Here is a 12683-nt window from a genome sequence, read left to right on the forward strand (position 1 = left end):
GCAAAGTTGTATAAATAGACTCATTTGTAATAGCAATGAGCTTCACGAAGTTAATGAGGAGTAATTCAGATTTCTTTTCTCAAGTTCTCTGTTTTCTTTTGTTTTTAGCAATTTTACATGGTATCATCAAGAATAAAGAATCTTCTGCTGCTTTCTTGATCTCTTCTTGATTATTTCTTGCTTTTATCTCAAATCCTTATGCTTCTATGGAAAATCCCTCTGATGATTCATTGAGTTACTACTATCTGCATCCCTCTGATAATCTTGGAGCTCTTCTGGTTTCAGAAATCTTCACTGGTGAGAACTACATTGCATGGAGTCGATCTATTTCCATTGCTCTCACTGTGAAAAACAAGACTGCTTTCATTCTTGGAAGCTTGGCTCAACCTAATCCTAATGATCCTAGGTTTCAAGTTGCTTGGCTGAGAGCAAATAATTTGGTGTTATCCTGGTTGATGAATTCATTTGCCAAAGAAATTCGTGGCAGTCTCCTTTATTTTACAAGTGCATTTGATATCTAGAAAGAGCTTAAAACCCGATATCTTCGAAGTGATGGTCCAAGGGTTTTTACTTTGGAAAAGTCTCTTAGTTCCATTTCTCAATGATCAAAATCTGTCACTAAATATTTCAGTGAATTCAAGACTTTGCGGGATGAATACATTAGTTATCGTCCTATTCCAAGCTGCAGATGTGGAAATCTTGATAGATGTTCTTGTGACATTCTAAAGAACCTCACTGATCGTTAACAATCTGACTATGTAATGAAATTCTTATTCAGCTTACATTATTCTTATTCAGTCATGAGAAATTGATTATTGCTTCAGTCCCCATTACCCTCCATGAGCAAAGTTTTCTCTGTGCTATTGCAAAAGAAAGCCAAAGATCTTTGACTAATGCAGTTGGAATTCCTCTTGATTCACATGCTATGATTGCTACACAACCATCAAGAACAACATCAACAAATGGGGTTCGATTCACAAAGCCAAAAGGAAAAACAGATGTGATATGCTCTCATTGTGGATATTCTGGTCATCTTGCAGACAATTGTTTTCAACTCATTGGCTATCCACCTGGATGGAAGGGTCCATGAGGCAAAAGATCCCTTTCTACATCATCTGGAGGTGCAAATGCTCCAAGATTTCCCATTACAAACAATGCTTCTTCTTTGGAGCAGAATTCAAGTATTCCCAACATGATTTTCTCTCAAGAGAAAATTCAAAATCTTCTTACACTTGCTAATAGCCTATCCAATTCAAATATTAATCCTAGTGCAACAGCTAATGTTGCCTCTACCTCAGGTAATTTCTCCTCTTGCAACATAGTTTCATTATCAAAGAATCATTTCACTTGGATTCTTGATACTGGGGCAACAGATCATATGATATGTTCTTCTCAATTTTTTGATTCCATCAATTTACCTTGTACACCTTCTAAAGTTTATCCACCAAATGACCAATATGTCCCATTGTCTTTACTGGAAATGTTAAATTTTAACCAGATATAACTCTACATAATGCTCTTTATGTTCATTCCTCTAATATCAATCTTATTTCTGCTTCTTGACTAAAGATAATTCAATTGGATGGTTCTTTCTCCAATCCAAATGCATTCTGCAAGATCTCAACAAATGGAAGATGATTGGGCTTGCTGAAGTGAAATTTGGTCTATACCAACTACAAAATTCTTTGCTAAAGCAAACAATGAATCAATCATTTCATATTCTACTTCTTTAGTTGAAACTTGTAATATCAATTCTAATATATGGCATTTTCGATTAGGACACCTTCCACCTACAAAAATACAAATCATCAGTACATTTAATTCTTCTGTAAAAGCTATTCACAATCTTGTCTATGAGATTTTCCCTTTAGCTAGATAAAATAAACTATATTTTCATGTATCAAACGGTTATTCAAATAAAGCCTTTCAATTGGTTCATTGTGATATTTTTTGTTCCTTTTCTACTCAATCATATTCTAGTTATAGATACTTCCTAACAATTGTAGATGATTACACAAGGTTCACTTGGTTATTTCTTATGAAAGCAAAATCAGACACTCGATTTCTATGCACTAATTTCTTTGCTTATGTTCATACTCAATTTAACACAAATATTCAAACTCTTAGAACAGATAATGGTCAAGAGTTTAATGTCTGTTTTTTATCAAGAGCATGACATTATTCATCAATTTTCATGTGTTGAAACACCTCAGCAAAATGGTGGGGTTGAAAGAAAACATCAACACCTATTGAATGTAGCTAGAGCTCTTTTATTTCAGTCGAAGCTACCCTGTCTTACTAGATTTATTATGTATTAACTGCCACACATCTCATCAATTGTACTCCTTTATCCATACTTAATAACCAATCACCATATTACATTCTATTTCAAAAATCACCAAATTATAACTATCTCAAAGTCTTTGGCTGCTTGTGTTTTGCAAGTACAATCACGAGTAATCGAGTCAAGTTCCAACCAAGAGCTTCAAAGTGTCTATTTCTTGGCTATCCACCCAACATAAAAGGATACAAAGCCCTTGATCTACTCACTCTCAAAACCTTTGTATCTAGAAATGTGGTCTTCCATGAATCAGTTTTTCCTTCTATTCCAAACACCATCCATACACCCTTTGTTTTTCCTGATTTTCCTCAAGTCTATGACTCAACAATTCCAAACAATTCTTCTCCATCAATTTTTGCAAATCTTGAGACTAAGAGTCTTAGAAGGTCTGAAAGAATTAAGCATTTACCTACATATTTGCAGAATTATTATTGTGGTAATATGACTACAATAGCTTCAGCATCTCAAGCATCTCTCAACTGCTCTTCTTTTGGTAAGCTTCATTCTATTCTCTCTTTCCTTTCTAATTCCAAATTATCTCATAAACACAAAGCTTTTGTTTCTACCATTTCATCTACTTTTGAACCCAAAACTTTCAAACAAGCCATTTCACACCCTCAATGGCAAACTACTATGGCAGATGAGATAAAAGCTCTTAAACTCAATAAAACTAGGGATCTTTCTATTTTGCCTCCAAATAAAACTGCAATAGGTTGCAAATGGGTTTATCGTGTGAAATTCAAAGCTGATGGTACAGTTGAGAGATACAAAGCTAGATTGGTAGCAAAGGGGTATACTCAATAAGAATGCGTTGATTTTTTTGACACTTACTCTCTTGTTGCAAAAATGAAAATTGTAAGTGTCTTACTTCTTGTTGTTGCAATAAAACAATGGCATTTACATCAACTTGATGTAGATAATGCTTTTTTGCTTGGAGACTTGAATGAATAAGTGAACATGCAATTACCACTAGTATTTTTAGTTCCTAATGATCCTCGAGTTTGTAAACTCAAAAAGAGTTTATATGGTCTGAAACAGGCCTCAAGACAGTGGTTTTCAAAACTGTCTTCATCCTTACTTCAGTTTGGTTTTATTCAAGGCAAGTCAGATTCAAGCCTTTTCATAAAACAGACTTCAACTAGTTTTATGGCTTTACTAATACATGTTGATGATGTTATAAATGCTTCTGATAGTATTGAGCACATAGCTACTGTAAAGAAATTCCTACATGATTCCTTTATCATCAAAGACCTAGGTGAGTTGAAATATTTATTGGGTATTGAAGTGGCTAGATCAGCCAAGGGCATTACTTTATGTCAAAGAAAGTATGTCTCGACATTCTACAAGACAGTGGCTTCTCTGGTTGCAAACCAGTGGCTTTTCCTATGGAGCCAGCTCACTACAAATGATTCTTCTCCACCTTTATTTGATCCCACATCTTACAGAAGGCTTGTTGGCAGACTACTCTACCTCACAATCACAAGACCCGATCTGGCTTATTCAGTACAAGCACTTAGTCAGTTTATGTCTAATCCTAGCACCATGCATCTTCAAGCTATTGAAAGAGTTCTTCAATACATAAAGGCTACACCAAGCCAAGGAATTTTTCTAGCTGTAGCATCTTCCTTGCACCTAAGGGCTTACTCAGACAATGATTGGGGGGGTTGTCTTGACACTAAAAGAAGTGTCACTGGATTTACAATTTTCATAGGAGACTCTCTTATATCTTGGAAGTTAAAGAAGCAACCTACTATTAGTAGATCATCTACAAAATCTGAATATAGAGCCCTAGCTTCTACAACTTGTGAACTTCAATAGCTGGTTTATCTCTTGGCTGACTTAAATATAATTCATTCTCAAGCTGCACTGCTTTATACTGACAGCAAACCTACATATGAAATTGCCTCAAATTGCAATTTCAAACCCCGTTCATCATGAAGAACAAAACATATACAACTAGATTGCCATCTTGTTTGAGAAAAATTGCAAGAAGGCCTCATCAAGATCATTCATATTCCTTCCAAGTACCAGCTGGCAGACATCTTAACCAAACCTCTCAAATTTCTCAACTTTCATCATCTTGTTCGCAAGATGGGAATGATCAATATCCATTCTCATCTTTAGGGGGGTGTTGGAATATACAAAATCACATAGAAGAATTGGAACTAAAATCTCGAGAAGCCAAACAAAGGACTTCATCTACTAGTGATCTGTTAGTTGACAATTAAGTTAAAAGTGCAGGTAAGTTAAGTTGGCCAGAGATCAAGCATTGTATAGTCATGTTAATCAATCACGAGTGTATAAATAGATTCATTTGTAATAGCCATGAGCTTCACGAAGTTAATGAGAAGTAATTCAGATTTCTTTTCTCAAGTGCCCAAGTTCTCTGTTTTCTTATGTTTTTAAGAATTTTGTAAATTATCTCAACTCATCTCATCTTATCTTTAAATCCAAACGAACTATATCTACTTAAAAAACCAGAACTAGGCTTCAACTCTAATTCTGTTTCTGTTCTTACTGTTTCACGATACGCTCGACATTCTAACCAAAAGCTGAGTGGGCTTAAATGAGAGTATTCAATGCAATAGGACAAATACAGAGCATCCAATGCGACGAGACATAATATAACAAGTAATGCCACAATATCCGATTAGATCAATCAACATGCATTTCGATTAAGCCTGCCAGTTCTTTCCAATAATATCCTTGGATTTTTACATTTGTACCTATCATTACATTACGAAAATCCAATAATACAAATACAAATAGGGAAATTTTTTTTTTGCTAAAAATAAAATGATTTTTATAATTCTGGTGTTGGTTAGATTAAGATTTGGTTTGGTTTTACAAACATTTCAAATCATATTATATCATCTTAACATCCAAATATCATTCAACCACAAATATTTTTCAATTTTAAGTTTTTAAATTTTTAACTTTTTCATCTAATTATTATATAATTATTACAACTTTTTCAAACTTCCAAACAAAACATAAAAATCCCTCTTTTAATTTTATAATTTTTTATTTAATTTTTTCTCTCTCATTTCCCAAAACTCCATAAAATATCTTAACCCAAACTATTTCACTATTATTCACAAATTATCTCACTACTATTCAAAAATTTCTTATCTCATCTCATCTCATCTATGTAACCAAATGATGCCTAATTCAATAAAACTTTTCACAAAGCAATTATAATTCTAATTAGGGGTGTAAAAAATAAAAACCGAAAACCGGTTAAGCCAACCGAACCTTGATTGGGTCGGTTCGGTACCGCTTTGCATATCTTGAAAATCGGTTTGAACCTAACCAGACAGGTATATATATGTATATTTTTAATTTTTTAGATTATATATAAAATATTTTTTATATTATATTATATATTATATGCTAAACTACAAATTAATATAATATGAAATTTTAATATGATTATTCATATCTATTAATCTTATAACATAAAATTAATATAACATGAAATTTTAATTTTAAAGATGATTATCAATATAAACTTACTTTTGAGGAGAACAAATATTAGAGGAACCGGTTCTCAAGTCTCAACTTATGTAGTGCTACACGTGTAAACTGTAAACAAGAAAAATCAGACCGGACTGGACTGAAACTGGAAAAATCAAAAGTTTTGATTTTGGTGATGAATTGGTCCGTATAGGTTCTTAAATTTTCAAAATCGTGTATATTGGTTTGGTTATAAAATTTATCCAAAATTAGACCAAATGGACCGGTTACACCCCTCAATAAAAAATTTTACAGTTTATTCAAATCTAAACATTTTTTATATTTAGGGCCCATTTTGTAGCTCAGTAGAGGGTTATGATACAAGGCTTTGCTACTTAGCTGCCTACACCGAATACCATATCCGTTTTAATTTTTTTTTTATTCTTTCTAAATTAATTGAATTTTTTTTACTTATTACCTTTATACCACATACATATTAAAGAAAAAAAAATTAAAAAATCAAAAATAAAAGTAAATGTGTAATGTAAGAACAATCCTGCTACAGGTACCCGGTGTTGGGTACCTGTTGCGAAATCGTGTGACGTGGCATTAGCCACGTCACCTTTATATTATTATTTTAATAAATGAATTAAAAAAAACTCAATTTTAGAAACCCGCACCAAACTCATCCCTGTTTTACATCTCAGAAATTTTCTTCGTCCTCTTCATTCTGTGGGTATGAGCATTCTCTGTTTTATGCATTTTTTTTTATATTTTTTCTTGTTCAAATTTATGTTCAATGTTTGCACACTACAGGCTCATTTTCGTAGTTATGCACCATTTTTTCCTTCTCTCCTTTACACAATTGAAAGAAAGAAAACCCAAATTCTTGATTTGAAAACTTCAGTTTTCCTACTCTTTGGTTGGGTCGTGGGAAAAAAACTAGGAAGAAAAGAAGACCACACTGAAGAATGGGGATATATGGCCGAATGAGCAAAAAGGTAAAGTGAATGACTAAACACTACCATTCCATGGGGGAATCATCTTCGTAACAAGCTTGGGAAGCTTGGAGGTGTGTTCCGTGCGAGGTGAAGATTGGGGTTCGTAGCAGTCTTCCATGGGTGTTTCGATGCAAGTTCAATCCTGGAGGTGAGGTGAACTGGTGAAGATTGTCTCGTGGGGGTGGAGTTCCATTTCAAAAGTAATGTACATTTGGAAATGTACCATTTAATTAATGTTGAGTTGGAACCCCGGGTACGCAGGGTGTCTTCGTCCTGGGTGAAAGTAGCCTTTTTTTTTATGTAAGAAAGATGAATGAAAAAGTCTAGATGCAGGCGTCATCCGCAGCTCTCATGCACTACTTCCTACATGGATTCAAAATACACTGTTTAGAATTGACAAAACCGTGTGTTTTGCAACACTTCTTCCTCTACCAGATGCCACAGATCCCTTCTCCCCCTTTGATTTCCCTTTCTCAATTATCCCCCTTCTAGTTTAATTTCTTCCTCCTCTTCTCCCACTTCTTCCCTTCCTCAGGTCCCTTCTCCCCTTTCCTGGTTTACAATATGAAACCATTACCAACAAAGTATGGTCTGCAATACGAAACTCACCGTTTAGAAGCGTGCTGGATCTTCTGCAATGAGGCTTCTGCAATGTGTCAGTTCCGATTTCGTCCAAGGTAACTCGCTTCTCCATCTTAGTCCATTTTTGCATAGATTTTGTTGTGTTTGAGAATTTTTCCATGGGTTTCCTTCTCACTGAAACCAAATGGAGATATTAGACAAATATCTTTATTGATCCCAACCAAAATAACAGGACCATTCTCCATGGCAATGGCTGAGGCCTCCACTACCGTACATTCTCTATCATTTACATTTCTGATCTGAAATGAAACCCTAGGTTTTCATTTTTGTTTCGTTTCCTTTATTTATGGAGTGCGTTTGTGTTTGTTTTATTAATTCTAAAAATCAAATTTGGTTGAATCATAGAAAGACTTATAGCCACAATACACAGGAATTATAATACGTTTGCTTGGTTAAATGTTGTTGTGCACGGGATACACAAGCAATATTTGATATGCATGTATAAAGAATACTTGATGGTTTGATCTAGGGAGTCAGTACTACAAGTAGAAATCATTTAGTAGAGTGGATAAAAATGAGATGGAAATGAATGACTTGGTGAAAAGTTGGATTTTGAACTTAATTTCAATTATAATTGGTTGTTAATATATTAAGACAAGTCTTTCTTAAACCCTTTTTAATTTTGTTAAAATATAATTTACAGCACCCTACATTCTTGTAACATCCAATTAACTGAACCAATCATAAACTGAGGTAACCATAAACTGATATTCGGGAGAAAAATCCCTGCTTGTATATTTATTGGCATAGATTTTGCTTAGTTGTCATGGTCTTTAGTTTCTCCTAGAAACAGTGTGCTTTTTCTCTGAAAAATTTTGATTAATACTGAAAAATTAATGCAGGCCTGCAATGCTCATGGACTCTATTGTGTTCCTTTATATGATACTCTAGATATGCATATTCATTACAATAGCATAGTTCCTAGATTACTTATAATATATTGGTATTGTTTTTCGTTAAAATCCAATTAAGTAAACCAAAATACAGACCCATCTACTCTCTTGGTACTGCGGCTTTTTATAGCTAGAAAATATGACATAGTCTGTTATATATAAAACGTTCAACTTTCTTTCAAAAATTCAACCATTTATATGCATTGACCTTAAACCTTAAATTTTAAGCATCTTGTGAAATGTAATGTTTATTGCTGTTTGATCTGATCTGGTTTTCTGGTTAGGTACTGGTGCTATGGAATTTGTTATACGCCATGCAAAGGTTTCAATTGCTTTTGCTAAAGAGAAAAAAATCCCTGAGATGCAATTATTATGTGTTTACATTTGTGTTTCCCTAAAATAACAAAATATTATATTTACGAACCAATTATAATTAATGTAGGGCGCTGGAAATGATTTAAAATATTGGATATTACAATAATGTAGGGTGCAGTAAATAATATAAAAGAATGTTGGATGTTAAAATATAATTTCAAGTCTTTCTCCCGAATATACAAGTCTTTCTTAAACCCAAATTTGAGGAGCAACTATTTCAGTTTATGTTACAAGAATGTAGGGTGCTGTGATAATTGGTTTTTGTCTAAATTCTAAATTCTTTCCGCTTATGTGACAAGAATGTAGGGTGTTGTGACTATTTCAGTTTATCTAAATTCTTTTTTAGATAATCGCACATTCTTTGTATACTCAGCACATGCATGATTATAATACTCAACACATGTTCTCTTCATTCCTTCTTTGCTTTTTATACAATTGCACATTCTTAAGGTGGTTTTTTCTGGCTTCATTCCCAGATTTACAATGTCATTAAGGAGGGAGGAATAACTTCAAATGAGAGAAGAAGAGATTGGGAAGAGGGAGTTGGCAATCCACAACAATCAAGCCCAGCGTTTTAGTCAAGAAGCCGACATGCGATATGCATGCACACTTCTTCGTGCCTATTTTCTAATATCCATAGTTATTTACTTGTATTTGATATGCTCGAAGTGAAGCCGACTTTGTTTTTGTATTTGATAGGAACTTAGCATTTGTAAGTCAAGACTTTGTTGTTATGTACTGGAAACTTTATTTGTGATTAGTGATCTTCAATCTTGAGACTTTAATGTGCCACTGTCTTTTTAACAAAGTGTATACCTGCGTGAAATGAACTTGCTAATAAATTACACGTTTATGGATTGCCAGCAAGTAAATTACACATTTATGGATTGCCAGCAAGTAAATTACACATTTATGGATTGCCAATAAATTACAGGTTTATGGATTGTTAATAAATTACAGGTTTATGGAATCAGATTTTAAACTTCCCAGCATTGTGTGGCAGGTAGACATGTTGCATGCATGCCTGTTATTTTTATGACAGAAAAAGAAATATTTCCATTTTGGCCATCCAAATGTATATATATAGTTTATACTCAATACATTAATCCAGTGATAAAAATAAATAAAAAAAATATCATTCCCATAAATTGAGCACTTGGATACAAAATGCAGGCTCAAATACTATGATACAAAATGTGAGCTTAATTTATATATCTATATGCACAAGGGAATCTTCTCGTGCTCTAGTGAAATGTCGTCATGACACCCAAAACAATATTCTTTTGTTATACCTGATACGATAAATAAAATTAGAGTTAGATGTTTACATAACAGTTTGGGCATATTAATTAATGAGTAAATTATAGAAAACAAGAAAAACCCCAACACAAATTTCAACAAACCACCAACAATACAGGTCTACTCAAACAAACCACCAACACATAACATACTCCAACAAACCATCAACAACACATGATTGTTTACTCCAACAAATAGCCAACACACAACATACTCCAACACACAAGGGAAATTCTTGCTAAGAGAATATATTTGGCTACATTCCATCTGCCATCTTTGATTGTGTTCCATCTGTTCTTAGTTGCATCTGTGAATGTAATAGCAGATAAAGTAAAACTCACATAAAAAAAATATACTAATACAATGAACTCTTCAAAGTGGTGATTGTACACTTTCTTGTGTCCCCATCATTGGAGTTTGCACACTTTCTTGTGTCCCAATCATTTGTTGTTGTACACTTTCTTGAGCCAATAGTTCGGTATCCAATCCACGCCTCAAAAAATTATAAGTTTTAAATACTTTCTAAATATACTAATACAATGAACTCTTCAAAGTGGTGATTGTACACTTTCTTGTGTCCCCATCACTGGAGTTTGCACACTTTCTTGTGTCCCAATCATTTGTTGTTGTACACTTTCTTGAGCCAATAGTTCGGTATCCAATCCACGCCTCAAAAAATTATAAGTTTTAAATACTTTCTTGAGCCAATGGTACATTATTATCAAATTCTTTTTTTTTTATGGGTAAAAATGTACGTTATTAACAAATACTCAAAAAAAACATCAGGTTAGGTAACAAAAACAATAACTTAAAAATTAACAAGCACTCACAAGTCTACTTTTTCTCATATGTTTTTTTTTCTTTTTAGCCGCTTTAGTTTTTATTTTCTTTACACGTTCCTCCATCATCGACATTTTCCTCTTATACAGGAGTCTTCCCTTACCTCTAACAATATGAGGACTTAGTACTTTTTTAGAACTTCCTTCGATGGTTGCATTCACATTACTAAATCCAACATTGGAATCCATGTGGTGGGTTTTTGAGTTGCAATATATCTCATTCATCGCATACAACTTCGATATCATGTCCTCAGTATGCCCATTGCACGACGCTTCATTGTGCAATCCTGATTGTAATAATAGTATTCGGCGCTTTTACACCGATGCAATCAAGCCAATTTTTAAATAACCATACAAATGATTCTGTATCCTCACTTGAAATAAGGCCTACACCCAAAAGGATTGACTGTCCATAGTGATTTACACCCACGAAAGGTGCAAATGGCATTCCATACCTATTTGTCCAGTATGCGGTATCAAATGTTACTACATCTCCAAAGTAAATGTATGCCCCTCTACTACAAGCGTCCTCCCAAAATACGTTCTTCATCCTATCATCATTATCCAAATCTATGAGGCAAAAAAAACAATCATTCTTCAATTGCATCCTTCCAAAATACTCAAATAGTGCTTGAGCACCACTTTTACCAAGGCGTAGGTGTCGTGCCTTATCAATATAGTTATGACAATCTTTTTCTTCAAATGGTAGGTTCTCAAACCCACCGGCCTCAGTCACAAAAGCATAGAAACTCTTATTCAACCGTATGCCAACTTGATCATTTGTATCCAGCACTCTTCTAACAAACTCATTAAATTCTCTATTACATCTAAAGAACTTAGACTTTTTTAGACTAAGCACATGATTGTGTGTGTTAAAGACTGATGTGACACACAATTTCTCATCCTTCAACAACATATTCATCATTTCCTTGCAATCTGTCTTGCTTGTGGGTCGAGGCTTAGAGACGTTTGACGTCCTATTCCGTGCCTTGCCACTACGAGCACATCTCAGAGTGACATATTTGATATTCTCATCCTTCTCCCTTCTATTCCTTTGTGTCATTACTCCAAAATCACTTCGTTTTCCGTAATTTTTATAGTAAGTCATCAACTCATTATCTGATTCAAAGCACATTCCTACATTTGGCTCCTCAGTGATATCACCCCCATCAGTAGGATCCACATGAAGTGATCCAGAGCTGCCAGCTTCTTTGGTATCAATAATATTACCTAAAGAGACAGTACACTGTGCTTCAACTTCTATAGAGTCTAGTGTGGTCTCACTAGTTTCTTCAATAGAGCTACTTTGTTGTACTTTTTTTTTCTGGAAATTAGAAGAAAAATTATTGTATGATAATATATCTTCTAATAATTTAAAAGACACAGCATGTAAAAAATCCATCACATCACTTTGCCAACACATGGATCTGGTTTGGCATTCATCCCAACACATAGATCCAGTTTGGCATTCATTAGAGGAACAACTACTACACTAGAACTAACAACTACACTAGAGCTCACGCTAGTTGCGGAACTACACATGGTGGCAGAAGTAGACATGGCAACAGAACTATCCATTGCTGCAAAAGTAGAGTATGGGTGTTGCTGCAGTTTTTCAAAAAAAATTTAAAAATAAATAATTAGACCAAATATTCAAGTTCATAAAATTAAAGCACATGAATTACTTTACCATCCAACGATTACCTGGTTGCTCTATAGATATGTGTATGCAATTGGAGGAGGTCCTATCATTGGTATAGCGAAACTATACAAGGTAGTAGAACTACTCAAAGGAGCAGTACTTGACGTGACAACATAAGTATAGTTCCATGGGTGT

At 34.0% G+C, this 12683-nt stretch overlaps 1 protein-coding gene across 1 annotated transcript; it reads left to right on the plus strand.

The window, feature by feature from the left end:
- Positions 1–3487: 3487 nt before the first annotated feature.
- On the plus strand, positions 3488–4159 carry LOC109010351 (uncharacterized mitochondrial protein AtMg00810-like). The gene has a single exon (XM_018991147.1). The coding sequence runs from the start codon at positions 3488–3490 to the stop codon at positions 4157–4159; it is 672 nt and encodes a 223-aa protein (XP_018846692.1).
- Positions 4160–12683: the final 8524 nt, after the last annotated feature.

The sequence above is a fragment of the Juglans regia genome, chromosome 11 (genome assembly GCF_001411555.2).
Source record: "Juglans regia cultivar Chandler chromosome 11, Walnut 2.0, whole genome shotgun sequence".
Taxonomy (NCBI): domain Eukaryota; kingdom Viridiplantae; phylum Streptophyta; class Magnoliopsida; order Fagales; family Juglandaceae; genus Juglans; species Juglans regia.